At 52.0% G+C, this 24,271-nt stretch overlaps 3 protein-coding genes across 3 annotated transcripts; 2 read left to right on the forward strand and 1 right to left on the reverse strand.

Annotated features, from left to right (window-relative positions):
* Positions 1–535: 535 nt before the first annotated feature.
* M406DRAFT_107217 (Tom37/Metaxin-1) lies at positions 536–2,286 on the reverse strand (the record flags this gene model as incomplete). Its single annotated transcript, XM_040915227.1, has 2 exons — positions 536–1,976; positions 2,139–2,286. 2 exons carry the CDS (start codon positions 2,284–2,286, stop codon positions 889–891), a joined length of 1,236 nt encoding a protein of 411 aa, XP_040775561.1. The 3' UTR covers positions 536–888.
* Positions 2,287–2,552: 266 nt separating this feature from the next.
* Positions 2,553–3,235, forward strand: M406DRAFT_102527 (uncharacterized protein). The gene has a single exon (XM_040915014.1). The coding sequence runs from the start codon at positions 2,703–2,705 to the stop codon at positions 2,892–2,894; it is 192 nt and encodes a 63-aa protein (XP_040775562.1). The 5' UTR covers positions 2,553–2,702; the 3' UTR covers positions 2,895–3,235.
* An 18,158-nt stretch (positions 3,236–21,393) lies between these two features.
* Positions 21,394–22,927, forward strand: M406DRAFT_70866 (uncharacterized protein; the record flags this gene model as incomplete). The annotated part of the gene is made up of 5 exons (XM_040925378.1): positions 21,394–21,517; positions 22,044–22,074; positions 22,106–22,148; positions 22,475–22,709; positions 22,860–22,927. The coding sequence occupies 5 exons, from the start codon at positions 21,394–21,396 to the stop codon at positions 22,925–22,927; spliced, it is 501 nt and encodes a 166-aa protein (XP_040775563.1).
* Positions 22,928–24,271: the final 1,344 nt, after the last annotated feature.

Here is a 24,271-nt window from a genome sequence, read left to right on the forward strand (position 1 = left end):
TCGACCTGGGAGGGTACAGGCCGCGAGAGGAGGGACTTGTGCCGACCGAGGAACAGCAAGAGTAGGTGATGGACACACTCAGGGATCTCCGAGATTAAGCCCACTGAGGAGGGGAGGGGCCACTGCCGCGATGTTTGCGGGGCAATCAGGGAGTGCCTCACCATAAAACACTGCGTAGAGTATCATCTACTTATCTCGCCATAGACTTTTCTATAATAAGGGAGGAGAGAAAGGGTGCCGGGGGGGGGGGGGTGGGCATAGATGGAAAACAAAGTCCGCGTCAGAGAACGACAGAAAATGGACAAGATTCCTTTCATGAGATGTCCTTCACAATGGCGTGTTACAAACCCCAGTCCTTCACAATGGCGTGTTACAAACCCCAGTCCAGGATCAATCTCTTTCTCCTGCTGCCAGCTACGCAGCCGTCGAATTTGCTTACGTGCATCTGATCAGAGCATCCCCAGAGCGAGTCGTGGGCTATTGACCGGTGATAGGCGTGATGGACAATGCTAGAATTTTGTATGGATTCATTCATGCATAAAATATTTTTTTATTTTGTTTTCTTCATGTTTAGTTTCTTTTTCGTAGCAAGCAATACATGGTTCAGTCAGTGTGCCTGTCAGTGATAGAAGACTTAGAGGTTTCCTCTCGTGCTTCGAAAGCATAACGACCATGCTGCGTGGATGGCGATGAGAACCAAGCTGATTGACGGTGTCGTCTCAGGTCTCTGGATCTCATCATTATTGATTCATTGATCTTTCAAGGCGCAACGTCTATCACGCTGCTACGCCAGCTGTCCTGTTATATTTCGGGAAGCAAATGAAGGAGAGCCCTTCTCCTTGGCTCTCGACCTACAATGTATCAGCCAGGCCAGGCCAGGCCGGCCGGCTATATCCCAAAGAACGCTCCAGCAGCGCCCAGATTCCTCCTCTGCATCTCCCAGCGGTAGAGCACTGACCCGAAAGGCGACAGGTGTCGGTACAGTAGAACGCTCCCCATGAGGCCCAGCACGGCCGCTGAGCTCCCCAGTGCTGACAGGACAGCGGGGCCGCCGTTGCTTGGTTGCCGATTCGAGACAACTTGATGCACTTGGCCCTGCTGGTGCGCGGGGGACAACTCTCCAAGCAGCCAGTCCTCGGGCACGGCGGCCTCAACAACGCCTCTGGCAAAGCGGAGGACCCTCCACGGACTACCTGCCGGAGCCTCGGTCCGCCAGGGTAGAGACGCCACGTCGCCGCCAAACAACTCGTCGCGCACGCTGTCCACGAAGACGCAGAGACCATCGTACCGCCTGCGCATCAAATCCCGCAGCCAGGGCCGCGGGACCTCGGGTACGAGCATTAGAGCCAGGTACCCAAACGCTAAGCAGTCCAGCGCGGCCAGGCGATCGCCGTCGAAGAAGAGGAACCCTCCAGCGCCGGGATGGCGCGGCTGCTGTTGTGCTCTCGTTCTCCCCAGTCCATCCGCCAACACACCGAGGCACTCCCGCGCCACGGCCTCGAGTCTAAAGAGGGCGGTTTGTTCTGGAGCCAGAGCGGCCCTGACGCTCTTGTTCCGCGGGCGTAGGCGCTCGGGGACCTTCAGAAAGCCACGGTGCTCATGCTCACCAGCATGGTCACCAACGTCATCAATGTTCAAGTCGGACAGCCCGAGGTGTGCGGCGGCAGCACACATGCGCCTGCGGACGGCAGGGGGCTCCGTCCAGGTTAGAGGAAAGGGAAGAATGCCGCTATAGGCGGGGCGGGTGGTGGCAGCCCAGGTCTCGCTCGAAACGTACAGCGAGAGCGCGAGCAGGGGTGCCGCCGTGCTCGAGAGAAAAGCAGTGTAGGCTGTAGCGTCTGCGACCTGCAGCTGGGTCAGGCCCGCAGCGAGGTCGAGGTCCCAGGCCGGGTTTGTGGTGCTCAGGTAGCTTGTGACGGCTGTGAAGCCACTGACCCAGGTTCCTGAGGCGGTCTCATGGAGGGCAGGGAGGGCTCCTATTGTGTTTTAGTGAGAAGAAAGCTTTACAGAAACTAGAGGTAGAGGTTGGAAATATGTTGGGGGGGGGGGGGGGAGAAGATACAGAAGAGGACGGAGTTAGACGGCTGTGTTCCATGTGTATGTAGGTGTATGTGTGCATCTTGCTTTATTTAACCTACGGGTAGGGACAGCAGAGGGACTGCTCGTGACAAGCTCCCATGCAGAGGCCGGCACGGCATATGCAAAGTACGTGATGGCCGCCAGACACTCGGCGTCGACGGAGGCCAGGCCAAACGCTGGGCCCCAGACGTGGAGCTGGAGGACCATGGTCTTCCCTCGGGTTGACTGGGATTACGGGCTAGAGCGGGGGCCTCGGCGAACGGAGGGACCGACGAGTACGGTATACGAGGGTAAGGGGAGGAGGAGGTGGTCACCAGTATCAGACCAGTAGTATGGTGTGCAGCTTCCCCCGCACAGACTCTGATCGTACGACAGGTCGGGTTTCCCCAGATTGGCAATATACAAGACGTCGGTTGTTTCGGTGTCTCGGTCCAGGGTGTTTGTTGCCCAGGGCAGGCTGAGCTTGGGGGGTTCGTGATCCAGCAATCACGAGGGGGTTTTGGCGCAAAGACCCCTTCGTCCAAGCACACAGCGTGGGATGTAGCTCCCCCTGCCGTCTGACCCCCAAACTGGCAAGCAGTTCGTCGACGCGATAAACGACACGGGCGCGCGCCTCTGCCGAAATGAGAAGAGCAGTAGACAGCAGCAACAGCAGCAGCAACAGCACCCCCACACAATCCGCTCCGGGGCTGGCGAAAACGCGGTGCGGGATGGACAGAGGAGGGCGAGCCGCAATTGGGACTTTGCTCTGCCCTGCCCTGGGTCAATACAGGCCAGGGACCGGGAAAACACGGTTAGCCGCGTGGTTCGTGTAGGGTCGTCTGGTCGAGAGTGTACCCACGGGGCCAGAAAACAGGCCTGGCCGGGCTCGGCTGGCTGAGATGAGATTGTAATGCGCTGGTGTGCGATCGCGGCGGTTGGGGCCCCCTGACGTTTGACAGGTGGAAGTTGCCGTGCAGCCGATAACTAAGAGAAGCTTTGTTTACGCAAACCTTTGCCTCCCCCTTTTGTGCAGGCTCCAGATCGACGCGGGGCCCTGTTGTGGTTGGGCGTGGGTTGGTGGATGGTAGTCAAAAGTCAAAGTCGAGCTAGGTCAGAGAATTGTACTATAGCACAAGATACACGCCTGCCGCATACGTTGCGCTGTTGCAGGAAGGCAGGAAGGAGGCAGGCACTGGGCAGGTTTGGTAAGATGAGGTTGAATCTTCTTTCCTGGCGCACGGGAGCAAAAATTCAGGGTCCACCCCAGAAAAAAAGAGCTATTCTAAGAATGGCAATGACGCTACAGATCTTCTAGGCTAAGGGTTCCTTTCTTTTTTCTTTTTCTTTTACTTGGCTGGGGGAAAGAAAAAAAAAAGGGGGGGGTGGGGGGTGGTTGGTTTCTTACTCAACTCTCCTATTCCACAATTCTATTCCATAGATACTTTGATTCGATACTTACTGCGGTACATTACACAGTTGTATCATTACTATGCACATGTACGGTAAGGAAAATGCCAGCGCATGATCATTATGACTTCAGCTAATCTCCCCCTCCCCCGCTTTCTCCCATCGCGCAAAGAACTGCCCGGGTTTGCCCGTGTCGGGTAACGATAATCATCAATGAAACGAGACCGCTCCCTAATTGGTAAAGGGCGTTTCAAGAGCGCCATGGGCCATGTCGTGGCAGCGTGGCAATACACTTTTTCTTTGTGTGTGCTTGCGCAAGCACGTGGCAGGATAGCCTTAGTTGGTCATGGTGTGTGTGTCAAGTCAAGTGATGGTGTTGTAGTGCCAACCTGTGAACGGACTACTATACTCGGCCATGTTGTATTGCAACTGCTACCATTGTCCAATGTACTTTTCCACAGTCACAAACTCCCTGCCCTCCCTCCAAGAGAGGAGGTATGCCCTGGCATCCGCATGGATTGCCAAACCAGGGCAGCCCGAAATTTGATGTAACATTTTTAGAGCATCTCTTGCCCCTCCCCAGGACACGTACCACCTACTATGTGGTACTACTGTACTGTAGTAGGTACATGAAGCGGGAGGTGGGATAAGCTTGTTTTCTGCCTCCCTCCTCCGGGCAATGTTTCCAGGGGTAATATTTCAATACTTGCCTTGTTTCTCTCTTTCTTTTATTATTATTATTATTATTATTATTATTCTTGTCTTCGGACATCCCACACCACACCACCCACACACCACACAGACACACGCACACGCATGCGCACGCACAGCAAATGACGAGGCCCGTCGGCCGATTTTAGTGTGTGTCCAATTTCCTTCTGGAATGTTTCCCGCGCCACCCTAGAACATCTGACATGCAGGGAGCTCCCCAGCCACGCCCGTACCTGATCGTCAAGAGGTGGCGAGAGAGACGCGAACATGACTGTCCATCGTGTCCTCTTCTGGTACTCTCTTTCTACTGGCCGTTTCAGGACCGTGGAGTAACATCCACGTCAATGTTTCCTCTTTTTTTTCTTTCTTTTTTTTTTCTTTTTTTCTTTCTCGCCACTGTCCCTCTTCAGACAACTCTCGGGGCTCCCGACAAGGGGAAATTGTCCACCCCCTTCTTCCCCTAACCCAAATCTCTCCACCGATTTCCGTCAGCAACCCAAAAAAAGCAAGCAACAAATCCTGAGACGACCGAGGTCGTCATGAGCATCGTCGGATCTGCGCCTCACGTTCCCCGTTGCAGTTATAGTTGATGCATAGTATCGCGCTGTTCATCTCATTTTTTCGCCCCTCTTAACGTGCCCACTTATAGAGTATATGCTCAAGCCACAGCGATACCCCGACCATACACTTGTAGCATGAGTACATACAACACACGTACACATTTACTTCCAAGGTATGTCTGATCCACCTGTCTAGCCTTATGACGATCTATCCGAGGCTCGAGAGAAAGAGGAGGGGGGTGATTGTGGCATGCATCCTCCCTCATCCTCACGGGATCGTCGCGTGGGTCAATGCAGTCAGCGAAACGTGTATGAAGAATAGAATGAAGAAGAAAAAAATAAGACCTAACTTGTACCAATGAGATGAGACTTACGTCCCAGGTCTCATGTTTCGCAGTCAAGATGGGCGCAAATGTGGCTCGATGAGGGATGATAATTTGCTCACACAACAACAAAGCCAGCACCATCCGTCGTCTTCTTCGTGTGTGTGTGTGTGTGTGTGTGTGTGTGTGTGTGTGTATGTGTGTGTTTGTCCTCATGAGCAAAGTAAAAACAACACCATCAGTTAGACAGACGGCCGAGGCAATCCAATAGAAAAGTGGGTATTTTACACATGCATGCTGTCTCTTGTACACTCATACTATAGTACACACACTCTCTCTCTCTCTCTCTTACACTTGAGTATCTATTTGTGCACTTGTTGTATGTACATATGTGCAAAGTATTTTATAGAGTAGTACCCCCCCCCCCTCTCTCTCCCCCTCGTTGTCTATCAAAACCCCATGTCCTATATTCTTTCTCCACTGCCAGCCAGCCTCGTTCTCACAACGACCGTGTGCCAAAAACCGTTGAGCATGGTTCAAATCACAGACCGCCCCGTGCTCCCCGCCAGAAGTTGTACTTACCTGCGCCTACCTCGCTTGCGATTCGCGAGCTGAGGCTAGCACTATGTAATACCACGGTGGCATGTATGTCACGGACAAAATGACGCCTTTTCAAGAGCCTCGTGACCCTTCCTCCCCCCCCAGTAGTCTCATCGCTACTTTTCTCTCCACCTTGTGCATGTCTCTTTCTCTCTCTCTTTCTATGTTTTTTCTTCTCTCTGTGTGTGTCTCTGTACCTGTATGGCGTACTCTTTCTCCCTTGTCACGCCCCCCCCCCCCTACCCTGCCTCGTCCCATCTACGTTACATGTATGGACCCCCGCCTCTGCTCCATAATATGGCAATATAGCCCTCTTTTTCTCTCTCTTTTCCTCTATATTTCCTGCTGTAAGCCTTTGGACCATTATATCCGACGGCCAAATCCGCGGCCAATTCGGTCCCTGTACCGAAGAGCCCCATTTCGCTAAGAAGGAAAAACCCTCAATAATTTTCTCAAAAAAGACGTTTGAGACCACTCAGTCCATCGGTGAGACGGGGGTTGCGTCGTGGTTGTTTTTTTTTTGGGGGGTTTTTTTCCCCCCTGCTTTCGGTGAGGAGGAGAAGGACGAGGACGATGGACGGTCAGCGTGCCCACCCCGCTGGCAACGCCAGAATCGCCAGCCCAGCGTGCGGAAATCTCGCTTGACACTTCGCTCGCAAACATCTCTTTCCTTCCCACTCCCTTTCTTTCTTCACGTCTAAGGACGAAACTAAACCTCCCCCCCCCTTCTTCCAGGGTCCTTCGCCCACCCCCCAAAGACAGATCATTATTTTCTCATATTATCATTCCTCCCGTTGTCCCCCCACCTCATACCTGATATCTTTTACCTTTTTGACTGGGATAGACAGAGAGGGACAAAAGAGAGGAGATAGTAAATGGATCGTGATGCATGTATTCGGTATTCGTAATAACGTTGCGCGGCACAGACCGTTGAGCCACCCCCCCCCCCAGTTCCCCTCTCCGCCTTTCCAGGGGACGTTTTGCTCTTTCTTCCTCGCATCCCGGATGATGCAGATGCAAGATGCAATATTCGCTGTACATATCGTACGGTTTTCTTCCGTAGGCCTCGGTCAGGCGATCGCTGCAGGCCCCTGGTTACACATTTCCCGTACCAGGGAGCGATGCCGTTCTGCACGCACGTACCACCCGAAATACCTGCACGTACATACACATGCAGGAAGAAGATCAAAGATACATAGATACATAGAAGAGAGGGGGGGGGGGGGAGGATCGTGTACGAAATAGAAAACATCATCATGTAACCATAGGAAATTTCTATGACAGGGGGAGGGGGGAAAAACGGAGGATCTCCGGCTGCCTCAGCCGAATCCGAGACCCTCCCCTGCTCTTCCTCTCTTTTCTCCTCCTCCTCCTCCTCCTCCTTCGCTGCAGAACAGACAAGACCCTGCAGCGAACAGTAGTGGCGGTAGTGGTAGTAGTAATAGTAGTAGCAGCAGCCATAGAGGCAGAACCACGAGTGCTCAAAACGGACGAAAAGCCGCTCGGTCGGCAGCAAGGCGAGGCAACAAGGAGCCAGCCGTAGTCCCCGGCAATACTCACCGTTAACCATGTAGTATGATACTAGTAAGATGGGCAAGGAGGTCTGCAGGCCAGCCCAGCGGCGGCGGCAGCACCAGCGGCAGGCGCAGAGCGTACAATCACGCGCGCTGCCGGCGCCTGGCGCGCACTGTTTTTGTACATGGGTTGTTCTCCCACCGCCATGTCCTCTCCTCGCCGCCAAACAGCGTCTCATTCCTTGCCGCCGAGCACCCCAGGCCGGGCCTCCTCCTCCTCCTCCTACGATGTTACCACAACAGCCTGTATGTACAACAGAAAACAGACAATACACCCACACCTACAGAGACACCGTACCCTTGGTTGTGGGCCCGAAAATTAAGCGGATTGGGTCTTCTTTTTCTCGCTGCCCAGGTGTGCTGGTCCGACGTGCTGTGGGATTTTCCGCTTCGATCTACTCTTGTGTGTGAATCTAATGCGGGCGTGCGAATTGGGTAAGATTGCGAGAAAGAAGTCACTGTGGAGAGGGGGGGATGAGGGGCGTTGAGAGGGGGACGAGTTACATGGTGACAAAAAATATTATTACAAAATCGAATTGGATGATTTGCCGTCCAGGCAGTCGGCCTCTTGTCATGACCGTTTTGCTGTGATGGAGAAAAGAAGAGGGCCAGAGAGCCAAGCAAGCCTGCATGCAGACGGCCCACTTGGGTAGACAGACCTACATACTGTACCCATCAGACTAATACGACAAATGACTTTCCTCTTGAGGCGGAAAAAAAAAAAAAAAAGGACGAGTCAGAAAGGAAACAAGAAAATGGGGACAAAAAGCTTGGTGTGCTGTCGAGGTGGGAGCCTCTTTTCACTTGACGCATTGCATTGGTGGTCGTGGAAACGATGTTGTGGGAAAATAATGCCATCAGATAGATGTATTGTATATGTGATTCTCGTAGATAATTCCGTCTCCTATCCCTCCAAGATACCCAAAACCCATTTGCCTCGTACTTTCTCGTAACTGATCTCTCATTGATGGAAGTGTATGAAAAAGAAGTGTGGGGAAAAAATGCTCGTGAGCCAGCCCAATCCGATTTGCTTTTTTTGCCTCCCTTGTTCCTGTGGGTATCATCGACGGCTATCCTCCTTCTCTGATGAATGATGACGCCGTAAATGCTAATTTGTGTTGGTAGTACATGCGAAAGAAAGAAAAAGAGGTAATGACATAAGAGAGAAAAAAGAAGAGGGGCAATAGCGAGGAGTTCTGGGTAGAGCCTAGAACCACCTGGCCATTGTTCGTGAAACCCCGCTCTCCCGGTTTGTTGTATATTAAAAAAAAAAAAAAAAAAAAAAGTGCGGTTGCGTTGTAGACGTTGCGTTTGGTGTGGTGATACAAAGAGCGATTTCGCACCAGCGGACCCGAATGACGAGCGCGATGCGGGCAAGACTCTGGATGGAAAGGTTGTGCGTACCCGTCGGAGCCGGCTCTGAGGGTAATGTAGCACTGTTGGCCCCCAAGGAGGGCTGGTTCTGGGCGTAGTAGTTGAGAAGGTGAAAAAAAGGCTGGGTTGTATTGGTCCTTTGATGCTTCGATGTGGCGCCGGCCTGCTGCAATCCCATTTTCCCTTGTTATCTTGTTTGTCCTGGTGACGTGCAGGTCCTGTCGTGGAACCCCGGAAAGAAGAGGATTGCTCCAGAGGTCAGGTCCTGCCGCGACAGATCGCGTGGTCCCATCCACGTCCTTGGGTGCATCGGCTCCGTCCGACGAACACGAGGCTGTCCGTGTCCCCATTCCGGGAGGGCGTATGTGTCAGATCAGATGACGAGATCATCCTGCCCCCAGCCTCGTCGCGTAACAGCGGCGAGGGGAAAGAAGAAGGGGGGGGGGGCGAGGTGCTAATGATTGCGTATCCGGCCGCGGCAGTGGTCGTTCCTCAGTGGTGCGGCTTGCCGGGTCATTGTTGTGAAGAAAACTCGATTCCAAAAATAAGGTGTGGATTCGTCGCGTGGTTTGTGAGGTGGTGGTGGGTGGGTGGCTGCTTACTCCCCAAAGACCGCTTAGCTGTTCTTGGGCAGAGCAGGCAGAGGCCTGTTAGGTGGGGGGCCAGGGCAGGGAGGCAGGTTGGACGGGCGCTGCTCGAGAGAAGCCATGTTGTTGTAGGCGGCCATTGCGTGGATGTTGTTTGTTGTTGTTGTGATAGATTGTAGTGGTAGCTAACACAAGTGATAGATTCGCAGAGGTGGGCGAGGCTATCCAAGGGGCAAGTTTGAGAGTATGAGGTAGTAGTGGTAGGGCTAAGTGAGGTGTGGTATGTGTTGTGTGTGTGTGTGTGTGTGTGTGTGTGTGTGGATGGACGAGAAAGTTTTGAAGAGGTAGTGGAAGATTTTGTTTGATGTTTCCAGAAGATTGTTTGACTGATTGATGATGATGATGATGATGACCAGAGAGACAAGAAGGCCACAGTCAGAAAGGTGGGAGGGCGGCCAGGTCAAATATAATCTTGCGCAGAGTCAACCATTTCAAGATGGCGGGCCCGTCTTCGAGAAGGCCAGGACTTGACAAGAAGGCGTCGGACAGGGGTGAGGGGTCGGTACGGGTACGAGGGCCACGAGGTACTTCTCGCGTCTGTACCTTTGTACCGCATCATCTTGGCGGGCAGGGTAGGGTTATGGCAGGGTGTGTGCCGCACATCCTTGTCTCACCGTGATTAGAATGGGGCCAGGAACAGGTTCAGGAACGGAAATGGGACAAAGTACACACACACAAAAAAAAAAAAGCCAGCAAGAAGTGCCATGTACCATGTGGCCAGCAGGCCAGCTGGGGTGGGCAAGGGCGGTGACGCAGCTCGGTCTGTAGCGGGCAAACGAGGTACCCGCTTTCCTCTGGCAGTAGTGATACCAGGGCGCTATTGTGATAGCATGGGCAGCCTGTTGTGGCAGGGCAGGGCAGGGGTATGAGAGGCTTCGAGGTACGTACCTCCAAATGAAACACCTTGGGTGCTTGGGGTGCTCTGACCCCCCAGCAAGAGAGAGAGAAAAGAGCCAAGGGCAAGCAATCATGGCCCACATAAGGCCATGCCCCATGGTCGCTATGCCTCAACCCAACTTGGGCCACCACCCCCCCCCCTGGCCTGAGATGATGGGATGTCACCATTTCTCGTTATTACCGAAAACCACGGACGACCCCAATCCAGTCCTGACCTGACCTGTTTTTGTCCTTGTTCCTGCCTTGCACATGCCCTGGCCTTGTATGCGGTTCCCGCTTCCCTGACTGTCAGAGACGCCATGGACTGTGTATGAAGGTACCCAGTACAGTAAACAGAATACGGATTTGGAGGCTGGGGACAGGAGCTGCTGACGAGCCCGTCTCACCCAGGAATCTCGAAATACAGGTACTGTACATCAAGAGCGGTGATAAGTTGACTCTGTACGTCGGCAGTCATTGGCGTATCCTCTCCCCTATCCACCTCTAGTTCTGCCAGTACCAAAGTTCTTTTTCTTTCTTCTTCTTCCTTTTTTTCCCTATCGGTGGAGGACTGATCTCTGTAAACAGGATTCAAGGCTGGCAGGCTTTTTCCCCAATTTTGCTAAGCAAGCATCGCCTTGCGCGTAAGAGTGGCGGTCGGCCGCCCGCCCTCCCTCGCACTGCCGGGAACCAGAGTTCACGTCTTGGTTGTCATCTGCCTCGATCGGGCTATGATCCGTCGTTGTGTAGCCTCGTGGCCCGTGATCAACAGCCCTCCCTGCATAAGCACCCTCAGCCCGCGCCGCCTGTGTTCAAGAGTGGGCGGGCGGGCGCCTAGGATTCAAGAAAGAGGAGGACGAGGCACCAGCGAAAGCAGGCAGGCATTTCGGTACAACCACAATCGATCAACCACCAAGAATCCTATTATGGTAATCCTATCGTCGCCCTGCCCTTCCCACACACTCTCTCCATACGCTGTCTAGTCTTTACTAGTAGCAGTAGTAGCACATGATAGAGCATGTGCCACACACGGTATATATTGATACTGTGTGTAGGTCTGTAACTTGGACCCTGGGCCTGGAAGGGCAAGAGAACATGCTCATCAATTCGTCATCGTGACTTTGTCACCGCTTCCCGCTGCCAAAAATCTTCGGTGTGGAACTCCCCAGCCCAAAGCCCGACCAGCCCACAAATTTTCCCGCACGAAAACGAGCCAGAATTAGAGACAGACGTACGCAGTGACATCTCGAGACGCAATCCTGATGCGGCTCCCAAGCCCAGGCCCTGCCCCAACCCTCTCTCCCTCTTCGTGAGGTTGGGGAAACCTGGCGTGTTGAGCAGATGACGGGTCTACCTCTCCACCCATAGAATTTTCCATGGAACGATTTGTACCCCACTGCGGTCCACTGCTTAGGACCAGATCTCTTCGTGCACTCCGGTGCTACCGGTCTCGCCGTGGAAGTCCGTGGAGTTTAGGCGGTTAGAGGGTAGTGTTTGAGAATAGAAAGAAAATAATACAAGAACATATGAAGGGGGGAAAAAATAAAACCCCCCTCAACCTTGGTGTTTTGTTGTTAAATCCGGTGCAAGTCAGGGTTCATGGTGGGTTTCTGCTACGAGCCTCTCATTTCGTTTTTCTTTTTCTTTCTTTCCTTTTTTCTATTCTTTCTTTTCTTTCTCCTCTCTCGTTCAGGCCTTCCCCAGACTCGAGTCTCCATACCACCTTTGTGCACGTACAGCAGGTCGAGGCCCTTGTCCTCTCTCTCGTTTTCTCTTTCTGTCACTATTTGCCCCACTGTACTGGTCTACCTCGTACCATAAACAGCCACTAACACCACTAATCTTGCTACGGCTATAGTGTGCTATGAATGGAATATAGCACAGCGCCTGCATTCCCCCCCCCCTCTTCCCCCAAGATAGTCAGGGGTTTCAGGGGCCACCAACACCTCCGTGCCCGCTGAGCCCAAAAAAAAATAACCCTGAGGCAGATCGCCAGGGGTTTAATGAGCCATCAAGGGCGGACACGAAAGCGTTTGGCTGAACCTACCCTCAAGTGACCGACGAACGACTTTGGGCGCATTGATCCAAAAATGATTTAATCTCTATTATGTGGTCTCTTTTCTTCTGTTCTCTTTCTTGGAGACAGAGGACCCGCTGATGTACATCTGCACATCTTTTCCATCTAAATTTAATCCCAGGACCGACGAGTATACGGTCCTGTGGGGGTGAGGAGGGGGGGAGGCGCGCTCTCTCAGCTTGGAACAGGCTTATCAGGTCCGTTACCAACACCAAACATACCACCTCAAAGAAACCATCACACGTACATATACCTATTATGTACGTACACAAGCCCAATCCGTACACGTCGGTGCTGACCCTTCAAGAGATCGGAGCTAGTGGTCTGTCATCCCCTGTGGCGCTGAGGCTATTCCTGGACACAAATGAGTCAAGGTCTTGGCGCCCCTGTGAGCAAGAAGCTGCGAAAGTTTCGGCATAGACAATAAATCGGAGAATACCATGATAACCTTTTACCCCCCAAAGCCGGCCAAAGACGTGTGCATATGCGTTGTCGCGTGGGTGGTGTGTGGACAGACAAAGGACAAACTATGAGAAACCTTGGCTCCCCCCCCCCTCTCCCTCCCCCCTTGCTTAGGTCTGACGGTGCCTGCAGCATCGCGTCCCATGATCTGGGCTGGCGCCCCGTATGTCTCGGGCTAGGTACAGTACTTATGACTATAATTTACTTAGTGAGGCAAGGGCTACTGGTTCTTGTCTCGGTACCGTTCGTTTCGCAGACGCGAACGGAAATGACATATCGCGGACGCCAGTAGCTGAGCAATGGTCTCTCTTCATCTCTCTCTCTTGTCACTTATCAAAAAAAAAAAAAAAAAAAAAAAAAAAAAAAAAAGGACGCCGATACTGGGGTTTAATCTTGTTGCGCTCGTAACAGCAGCACGTAATGAACTGATCCTGTCGCTCGTCAGATGACCTCGACTTCTCCACAAGCCAACCCGCCCACGACGACCAACAAAGACATCCATCTACTTTTACCCACAGGCATGCGATGCAATGTAGTATCATAGCCTAGTAGTAGTACGGTCACAGGAACCGAAAGAGTGCCGATATAAGCTCGACAGGCTTGCTTCTCGGCATCCGTCCATGGTTGCATTTACGATTGAGATTCGTAACCTACTTGTAAGTACGTGGGCGACAAGGCGCATATTCACATCTACAGTACTAGGGAATATGAGGGATAGAGTTCGCGCCAGCATGTTGTGATGGTTAGCTTTTTTTTTTTCATAACTGTTCGTTTGAGTTTACGGCATGTTTTGAGTTCTGAATTTATTTTATCTTTTTTTCCCTTCTCTCATATTGTTACTCTCTACCTCTCTCATCTTTTTCAGTTTGAGCTACAACCCTAGTTGGAATATCTGCTCAAAAGGCCTGTCGCTCTCGCTCCCGGGCCATCACATCGCCTCTTCGGCTGAGACTTTGTCGCGATGCCGAAGAAGCCGTGCCTTGATTCATATAGAAGAAAAACACAAAAGTGCTATTTTGCCTTCGTCGGGGCTTCGATAGGCTTTTCCTGGTACTACTCTGACACTTCCTGCCCTGGTGGCGTAGCGGTGGCTGCTCACCGCCGCTGGGAGGGGGTGGTGTGGTGCTGTGGTGTGGTGTGGCATGTGGACGATGCCGCCGTCGAAAGAGATCAGCGACAAGCAAACCGGCCCCCCCCCCCTCAAATCTCGCAGACTAAGACCTTCAGCCACGTTCGTTCAGCTGTTTATGCTAACCGCATATGGCGGTTTGCGGTTGCTACTGTGGTAGATACTGTGGTGCATCATGTTAGATAGGGTTAATCGTCATGGTGGTGATGATGATGATGATGATGATGATGATGATATATGCCAAGTTGATGTGCGCAATATGTTTCCCTCTTTTGTTTTGATGCCCCTTCTCCTCCTCCTCTGGAATACGTCTGTGCGTCCCACACTATATCGAGAATCTACTGCATGATGATAATGCACGGTCAGCTTCTTGGCGGGAGGGCCAAGACGGCTACATAGTACATGGTGAGTAAGATTTTCGTCTCCAAGGTAGTATTCTTCTTACCCCCGCCTCCTCAGAGGACCCCGAGGCTCCGCTTTCCCCAGGTCTGCACGGCCACTGCTGAAAAATACACCTTATCGATGTTGTGAGAAACGACAAGAGACGCAAAAAGACACAGTGGAGACCCACGAGGCAAGGGTAGGGCCATGCAGGAGCAGCAGTAAAGAGAGAGAAAATAAGAGCAGCTGAAAGGACCGCAGGGCGCATCGACCCCACTGAAGCGGCGGTGCCTTGCAGCTTTGTCGTTTTGCGTGGGTCAAGTCTCACGCAGTCAACCCCTAGTTTTTGTATGAGCTGTTTGAGCTAAGTCAGTAAGCCGTAGCTAAGCTAAAGATGGCCATGGCGGGGGCCCTTTGTTCTCCCTTGTGTCTGACATTTTATTTGTGTGGATGTTGGGGAAATGTGTGTACAAGATGGACAGCAACACAGAGAGAGAAAGAAAAGAAAAAAAATGAAGACAAATTGCCAGCCATTTCCTCTGCTTCGTTGATTCCTGGTGCGTGTGTATGTGTGTGGCTGCCCGCTTGTACAACACGGGCTGAGTAAGACGGCAGGCCAGACTCCGCGATAATGTCTTACCACCATCCACCCAGACAAGTGCCCTCATAATGTATAATTCATACGTTGTATTGTTCAACAGCAGGGTAGGTCATAGAGAGAAAAGAGATGGAGAGGGCTGCGAGCTCAGCCTGCCCAACTGCTGATAAATCGTGTTCAGTAGAGAGAACAAAACCGCTAGTGCGGGAATCCTGAGCAGGGCGAGCGGCAGCCGCGCCCACCTTTTCCACTATACTGTGTAAGAAGCAAGTACATAGATCATGCGCTATCGTACATTATGTGTGCTGTAAGTCCTTGTCATGGTCATCACAACAGCAGATTTATCACCGAAACCCGCGCCACGGACCATGCAAGGTTCCAAATGTGCGAGGAACGAAAGAGGTGGAACGCCCACGGCCGAAACCATCTTGCCATAACTGCACTATACTGCTACCACTGTGACACAGTGGAGGGAAGTATGTGCCACAGCGGGTTGTACGAGATCGCGATCAGACAGACCGCCCTCCGGTGGGGGAAAAAGTCGTGGTACAGGTTGGTGTTTTCCCATCCGAACTCCTCTATCGAGCGCCATCTGTGCGATCCGAGTCATGCCTTTTTCTTTTTCTTTTCTTTTTCCCCCTCCCGCCCCTTGTTTTTCTCGTTTTGTTGGTCTTCAAGATGAGGGAGTGAAGATGAGGCGGAACGCTGTAAAGAAGCGAAACCCAGGTACTTGTGTAGGTCATATGACAGACGGCACAAGCGAGTCCCGACTCTCGCTTGCTTGACGGATTTCAGGTGCCACAGCTTGAGACGAGGTCACTTTGCAACAACCCCTGCTCCCGATACTAGTACTGCCCGCAACCGAATTCGGCTGAGACTTGGGACCGGGCCAACAACACACAAACACGAAGGAAGGAAGAGGAGGAGCAATATACAACATGGCTAGGGCTCACTGTGCTGTCGTGGGGAAAAGCGCTGTCTTCCCTCAATCAGATGATGGAACGGCCGGGGCAGAGTGGATCGTCAGCAGCAACAGCAAATTGACTGGTCACCCCACGAACAGCTCGTTACAGCACATGTGGTGCTGGCGTTTCAGCCCGCCGAAGCGAGCATGATGCTGTTGTTGTTGTGATTACTATGGTACTATGCAGCTTGATGGTGGTACCGGATGTCGCCATCCATCCATTCATTCACCCAGCCAGCCAGCCAGCGTGCTTGGACCACCACCATCACCACCAACGGCCACTCTGGACCGCGGGACTCTCTGCAAGGGATCGTGAGATTTGTCGAGGGCCAGGCCTAATATGGAAGGTGTATTGTAGGAGTGTGGTAGGACCTTTTTTGACACTGAGGGGAGGGGGAATTTGGAGATAGGGAGGGGCAGGGAGGGGGGGAGGAATCAGGTGGCGAGCTGTGTGTATGAATGCTGGTCGCCATGCTGCCCAGCACATGCACGACCCGAGGGCTTGGAACCTTTACTTCTTTTAGTCCGATGTGTTGACTGACTAAGCAAATCCCGTAAGGCCGGAGTTCACATGACACAAGGCTGAGAGAGAGTCAGTCGGTCGCGTAGAGAGACAAGACGTGAATCCACCGCATCTTGGCTCATTTCCGCAAAACCCGTCCAAAACCCACTTCTGGTCAAAAATTGTCATCGCCAACTCCGACCCAGCAAGACCCTGAAGAGTCACCTGTGACAATCATAAGGGTCCCACGGTAAACCATTGAAAAAAAAGAGAAGCAAAAAAAAAAAAAAAAAAAAAAAACCCACTCAAGCCCAAAACCCAAGCCACACAATACCGACCCATAAAAAGATGGGCATCGTCGCACGCCCTCCCGCTTACATATCGTAGGCACCCAAAAAAAGGATGAGTACTATGTGTACAACATCCACAAGTACTTCTCACCTTGGTACTATGTAGTCCCATCCCGTCACCGTCAGCAGCACTATGGAGTCATCCACCATGCCCACATCCACACATACATGGTACACACACGCACACACACACGCTCCATACCCTGTGCTCGTTGCCCCGCGACAACCCATGGATAAAAAACTGTGGGCTGTGATAAGGGCACTTTTGCAATCCTGCAAAGCAAGAGATCACAAGGGACCATATCCTCCGATCGGCAGGACCATTTGTAAGTCTATCTCTGTCTTGCGCGTTAGCCGAGCGAGAAGGCACGGGCTTCGGGCTTCACGGGTTACTTGACAGCAGAGGGGAATGAAACATCGGGACCATGCGAGCTTGTCGCACTTGGGCTGTCTGGGACCGAAATGTCAGGGTATGTGTGTGTGTGTGTGTGTGTGTGGTGTGTGAGACTATCCTATTCTATCCGTCCATCCACCCATCTGTCTCTGGCATCGGGCAACGTCCATTACGAAAATTCACAATTCACGACGTGCCAAGGGTAAAGGGTCCTTGGCGCAACCCGTGAGATGTTCAGTATCCACCTCTCTGACAGGTGTCTCATGTCTCAAGGGAGGAAGGGTTGCTATGATCGCTGGTGTTTTCAGAGTCATATATCAGGGCGGTCAAGAGGAGAGCCAATAGAGGCAGGAGAAGGGCACCTCGGTAGCGCAGACCATTAAAAATGCCTTCTACTATTATGGGTTACTACTACTTACCGTGTGCATTGACTCAGCTGGCAGTTCACTTGACTGTATCACAATGTCATCAATCGTGAGTGATCTCCCGACCAGGGTGTCTCTTCCGGCTTATTCCCTTTGCCTCACTATCATGGGCTTTTCGTGTTGGGGATGCGGTGGGGTGGTTGTGATCACGAGGGCCAAGATCATATCCCAGCCCTGGCTCATAATCAACTCCATCCAACCTGGGGACCCTGATACTACGGTACCTTATCCTGGCCCTCTGCCCCTCCGCCCTGGTCGAGAAAGCACATGCATGGAATCACGGACCATCTACTAGGAACTTGAAATGATCCTTCTACCATAGAATCGTGGGTATGTACGGTAGAAGTTCGGACGGCGTAGCATAGTATTCAGAGTACCATCCCGCAAATGGCGGACGAGCAATACATAGTACTATGTGCGCTTTTCATTATACGCCGCGCAGTCTCCACAGAATTCCTTCCATCTCATTGGTCCCAACCTGCCAAATCCCAAGAAAAACGAGGTCATCTGACGAGGAACAGACGTGGCTCATGACTGCATCAAGCCATGTTGATCACCCCGGCTACTGCAGTCTTGCTACAAGAAGCACTTGGCTGCCTGCCTAGGCTGCGTTTTGGTTGGTTGATCCCTGGCAGAAAAAAGGGCACGCCTGCAGTTACAGCCCCGTCCATCGTGCTCCCCCCCCCCTCTGTCCTTCTGTTTTCTTTCGTTGGCTACTATGCCCTAGATCCTAGCAGATCTCCCGCTGGGGGCCCACCCACGTGTGATTGCTCGTTCGGCGAAGATTTCCTTGACCTTCTCGAAGGAAGTGGGGTTTTTTTTCTTCTTTCTTCTACTCTCTGACCCGTTGTGGGTTTTGCCCGAGGCTTACACGATCTTGGTGCCCGACCAAGTAGACGATTAAAAATAAAAAAAAACCGAAAAATCAAAAACGTGATAGACCAAAAAAAAAACAAAGCAAGAATGAATCCGAAACCGAGTTTTCCCTCACCGCCTTCACCGCCGGATCTACTAAACTGTTAATCTTTAGCAAATTGTAACGCTGTCATCGTTTAGACGCGCTCAATCTTCGGTTACTTTCCGTGAAGAAAATTATTTTTGATTTTTGATTCCGAAATAGAAAAAGAAAAAAAAAACTTTCTTACTTGCCTTACCCACGAAGGAGGATCCCGATGTGACATTTCTCCCCCTCCACTTCCCTCAACGCAAAACATTGTTCACCGGTTGTCATATCACTGCGGATCCCCAACAACCCTCCCACCGTCTGTTCGCACGCTGGGTCGAGCTTACAGGTTTTGACAGACCAGACACGTCATTGCTACATCGGCATTCGCAATCTTTTCCCTCTCTTTCTGTTCCTTCTTCTTTTCCCCCGCCCCATTTAGCCCATTTCCCTTCTTCTTGTTACAATTCAGCGCCCTAAAAATTGCATCATGTATGCAACGCCCCGCCCGCCCCATGGCAGCGGCAGCATATTATGACTGCATCATGTGTCAGCCGCCCCAGTCGCCCGCCGCAATTTGCTGCTGACAGGATGAGTTCGATGTTCATCTCCAGCTCTGGGTCTACGGTTTAGCATCCTCCGCCAGCCAGAACGACGTGGCTCCTTCGTCGGCAGACACGGCCGGCTTTTTCCTGTCTTCTTTTTTAGTTCATACATTCATGTCATTTCTCTTCTCCCTGTCCTCCTCTTCGATCCCATGGCAAAATTTCGGACTACTGCCGTCGTGACTTGGTAAAGTACATTCTTAGTTGCCGGCTAGCTACTTGTAGTCATCCAAGAGAACCAAGCCACCCAAGCCAAAGTTGCGGCCGCCGCCGTAGTGGGTAGTGGGTAAACGAGATGAGATACCTCTTCAGCCACCAAAGCGCAGACCCGGACTTTCCGCGTGGCTTTTCCCTCTGACCCTCTCTATTCTCCCTCTCTTTTCCTCCCGTTCTTCAGCCAATCATCAGACAGCAAAGAGGCCTAGACCCCCTTCCCGTTTTGAAACGGTTCGAGCGAGCAAGGCAAGCTGAGCTGTCAACGCGATTCGATCCATCCGTTTAATGACACCGCGCTATGGGGGGAGGGGCATGGGAGGTGAGGAGGGAGCCCTAGAGGGAGGACTCCTATAGCCCAGGCTAATGTGGTTTTGATTGGTTGGTGTGTGTGTGTGTGTGTGTGTCCAAGTGGTTGTCGCGCAAGCCACAAGTTGCTGATCCCACGTGGAGGGCAGGGTTCTGCGCCCTCAAGGGCTGACCATAGTACGCATCGATATGGTGGGCGAAACAAAAAGGAAGAAGACAACCCTTTCACCCCTGAAAGTCAATCAAGCAATCAAAACAACTACCTTGCTACGACGGGCGCCCGCTTCATCCTGTCTCCTTCTTCTGGTTGGCTAATCGGCATAGGCTGCCAGTCTGACCTGCTGACCCTGAAGGGCAACCCTCGCGTCGCGGGTTGATTGATTGCTTAATTGAATGAAACTATCCGACATATTGTTTGTTACCCCCCCCCCCCCTTTCAACCAACCACCCTCGTTCGTCCCCATTCATTATCACCTTGCGAAAGGGTCAGGTCGGCTCCGTCGGGGCTGAACATACACACAGCAACCCCCGTCGTTCGTGTAAAAACAAGGAAATGAAGGAGATAATGTAGAGAATAGCAAACGATAAACAGGCGACTATGAAACCTTTGCGTAATGCCTCGCAGATACATACATGCTACAACGAAAATTTGTCCGGACCGTCTTCTCACTCAAAGGGAAGAAGAAACAGGGGGGTTTGTGTGTGTTTCAATTCTGCTATGGGGAACAACATGTGAACGAACCACCAGGCCCCAACTCGGCTGTCAAAATCGAATGGAGATTCCGACTTCCACAAAAGGAAAAACCATTGAAACCAGACAAGAGTGTCGTGGGTACGATGCTGTAATGTCTTATGGGTATGTCGCTGTTTTGTCTCCCCCCCCCACCTCCGGTACAGTATTCGAACCACTGTTGCGATTGTCTCCGTGCGTTCTCGCTTAAGGTTTGGAGATCCAATCTATTGAACAATCAATTTCGATTGCGCCGCTGGGGTTTGCGAGATGTCCCAAAACTCCACAGCACCAAGAGCAAGATCAAGAGAGAAAAGAGATCTGTTCTTGCGGCCGTAGTGGTGGTCGCCGCTCGGACGCTGGGGCTTTGCCGTCTGTTCTCGTATCTTGTCGCGTCACTTGACCACTTTTTCTTTACTGGCAACATACGAAATTATGATGTTACGAGAGGGCGCCGCAGCGTATGGGTCACGGGATTGCCACTATGATTTCTGTATGACGCGCACAGGGCTGTCTATCTACCTGCTTTGGGGTTCTTCTGTTTAATCTATTTTCTATCATCTCGTGACGGTCATTTTGTGACAAGGGCAGCAAGCATCGCAAGATTTACTTGAAAAGAAAGAGAAGGAAGAAGAAAACCACCAGTGCAAGCATAGCATAACCGCATCACCGTCAGCACGTGCATTCAGTCTCGGCGAATGAACACCCGCGCCGTATAACGCAGCGTATGGCCCCCCCCCCCCCTCCGCCCATCAGAATCTCCAGGAGGAGGATGAAGAGGGTTGCTTCTTTCTACTCAGCTGCTACGCCGCAGCCGCAAACACAAAAAAACACACAGACCACCTAACCTGCAGATGAGGACAGTGACCGGGGGGGGGTGGTGGAGAGGAAGGGGCCAAGATGTCACGGACCAGCGGCAACTTTCTCGCATGCATGTATAGAGTTGTGAAGTAACCATAGCTGGGAGGGTTACACTTCGACCATGTACCGCCCCGAGCCTCGCCAGGTACCATGCTAAAGTCTGTGAGTTCGTGAGGGGGCTTGAAATCGAAGGGTAACCGTGGGTCAGGTCCCCCCCCCCCCAAACGATCCCACTCTTTATCTCTTGTTTTGTCATCATCTGAGCTGGGACCTGCATGCGGTAGTGAGCAGCAAGCAGCGAGCAGCTCCTATCAACAATGAACACGCCGCAACCGCTACTGATTTTCAGCGCTCATCAACCAGGGATCTCTGTTTCACACCCAGCTGAAGAGCACTCTCATGTTTGGGGGGGCGGGAGGGCACAACAACAACGGACGAAGGGTAAGTACAATAACACAGTTCTTTCATCCATAACATGGGCTTACTACGACACATCTCCCATGTCGTCAAAGCCAAATCAGGTTGTGGCGTAAGCGGAGGTTCAATAATATTGCTCCCAGCTGAAATGCAGACTGAGCCAGCGGCGGGCGGGCGGGCTGGGGGAGGTTGGGAGGGAAGCAACCAGGGAATAGGACAGGATCAGGATCAGGAACAGGCCAGGGCGGCCGGCCGCTGAATAGATCGGAGTATCGGCTACTTTACTTTTGGCCCCATCGCACGCGTGGTAGGGGAGGAGGGAGGCAGTGACTTCATTTCATGTCAAGCGTCAGATGCCACTTTTTGCCCGCCATCTAGAAATTAGAAAGAAGGAAAGAAAGGTTGTCAAGGACTCACATTAAACGTCACGACTGTGGCTGTAGCGGGTTGAGGATACGATACCAACGCAGATTAGGATCCGAGGAAGTCTTAAAAGTGAGGGGACTCATGGAATAAACTTGCTCTGTATGTTGTGCCTGCTTGCCCACAGACGGATACGGAACGTTAAGTCCTAGCCGTCAGTTAGTCAGTCTGTTATGTTATTAGTGTTAGTGTTAGTGTTGGTGGTGGGCCTGCCACGCTTGCCTCTACCACTGTAAGTCTTTGGTGAGCCGGCATCGCGGTCTTCTTCGGTGAACCGGGCGCGCACACCTTTGTCCGTCTCATCGGGTCTTGTCGGACAGCGGGATGGAGGAGCACGAGGAGGAGGGGTGGAAGGAGCGAGACCCACTGAAGTTGTGCATGCATGTGTGTTGGCCTGACGTGCTTCTGCTTGCTTCCCATCCATGTTCCCCACGCTGTGATGTGGTGAGGAAATCTACTATGATACCATGCTATCTCTAGGCATGCATCCATATATGCACATGCACGCACACGCACACGCACACGCACATACTGCATGCATGCATGCAGCAACAGTAGCAGCAACAACAACAACAACAACAACAACAACAACAACAACAACAACAACAACAAAAGCAAGTAATGATGCATCATGCGTTGTGCGCGTCAAAGCTAGCTGTGCTGGATCCTGCCCACCCTGAGTCCTTCCTTCCTTCCATCCAGGTGGTCTACGTCTCCTTCGACCCGGAGTATCCCACGTGGAAAGAGCAATCCCGAATCTTGCTATCTGGCGGCTTACTACCACCACTGCGGGGTATTCTTGCATCTGATCCGTGTGCAGATCTCTTTTCTCTCTCTCTCTCTCTCTCTCTCTCTCTGTGTGTGTGTGTGTGTGTGTGTGTGTTTGTGTGTGTTCCACCTTGAGGCAATCCATCCAACTCATCATTGACACACCCACCCGCAGTACACGCGCACACACTTACGCGCAACACCCCTCATTGTCTCTCGCTCTCGGCGCAGAGAAACGGTTAGAAATGGCGCAATGATTCAGATCCCTCCGTCGATGGTCGGTGTGCAAGGGGGACAATGACCGACCATGATCCGCCCGAGACAAAGTGGATCGAGGGCGGCAAGACGGTTTGATCTTTTTCCAACCACACACAGACAATGCGTCACGAAAATCATGGGCCGCCGTGGGCACTACAACCATCTGACATTCCACACACCCAGCGCATGCATAGGAGCCTAAAGAAGAGGGGGGGGGGAAGGGAGGGAGATCAACAGGTACATCGTGAACATGTACCATTTCCCCCTCCATCCCCCCTCCGACGCCGAGCGTGATCAAACAAAGTTGCCAAGGATCGAACCATTCCAGTAACCCGAAAGAGGGCGGAAAACAGAGGAACACACGGATCCCGTGACGGGGTTTTTCTTGTCCTTCTTGTTCTTTCTTGTGCCGTGCCAAGGATGAAGCCGTGGGGGGTAAACAAGAATAACTTCTCGTAGTGCCATAGTAAGTTGACTTTGCTTGACGAGAACCTTGCCAGGCTGTCCCTGGTGCCTATGAATAGTGTCCTTTAAAGGTAAAAAAAAAAAGAAAAGAAAAGAAAAAAAAATTTACAAACAAGGAAGGAAACGAGATCGAGATGCATGCATAAGTAGTAAACGCAGGGTACTAGAAAACCTTTCTTTTGACCACCGTTCCGAGACAGGCAAAGGAAGCAAGCAAGCAATCCCCAGCGAGAGGACGAGGCGCTCAACCACCGCCCGGCATGCGGCGCCGGGACTTTAGGTGCGTATAGCTCTTTCCGGTAGCCTCGGAGCTTGTCCTTATGCCGTTTGTCTGTTCGAAACAAAGTCCCCAACTACCCAACTCTGGTCATGTCACACATCCCACATAACTATCACACCACACAATCAATGCATGTCGTGGGGCTTTACGGAAGTACATACAGTGATCCACCAGAGAAGATCGACTCGCTTACCCAGGGCCCCACGTTAGGCAGGCAGGCATAAAAAATTACCACTATATAGTAGTGCTAATGCATACTATATTATGGTACAGATACTGTCTACCTAATTTCTGGTTTTTATCGTATTTAGTTAATCTATCTTGATCTACCAACATGTGCTTTGCGGATCGTGGCTTGAAAGGGGTCTGGCGGGGAAAAGAAGATCCCAATCAGACTACGTGTTTCGGTGTGGACGGCCGCCTTTGCCAGCCTGATCATCATGCTCATCTTTTTCTTTTCATCCCAACGCTGACCCGACTGGGCGGTGTGATGGAAAGATCGACACTTGAGGCGTTTATGTATGATGAAGTCAAACGTGGGATGGGAAAAGCCGGGGCGGGGCGTTGCCTGTCCAGCAGTACAG

The sequence above is a fragment of the Cryphonectria parasitica genome (genome assembly GCF_011745365.1).
Source record: "Cryphonectria parasitica EP155 unplaced genomic scaffold M406scaffold_5, whole genome shotgun sequence".
Taxonomy (NCBI): Eukaryota; Fungi; Ascomycota; class Sordariomycetes; order Diaporthales; family Cryphonectriaceae; genus Cryphonectria; species Cryphonectria parasitica.

Excerpts from the sequence above, each read along its gene's own strand:
- M406DRAFT_102527 (XM_040915014.1), top strand. The coding sequence starts at position 2,703 with ATGAGAAGAGCAGTAGACAGCAGCAACAGCAGCAGCAACAGCACCCCC.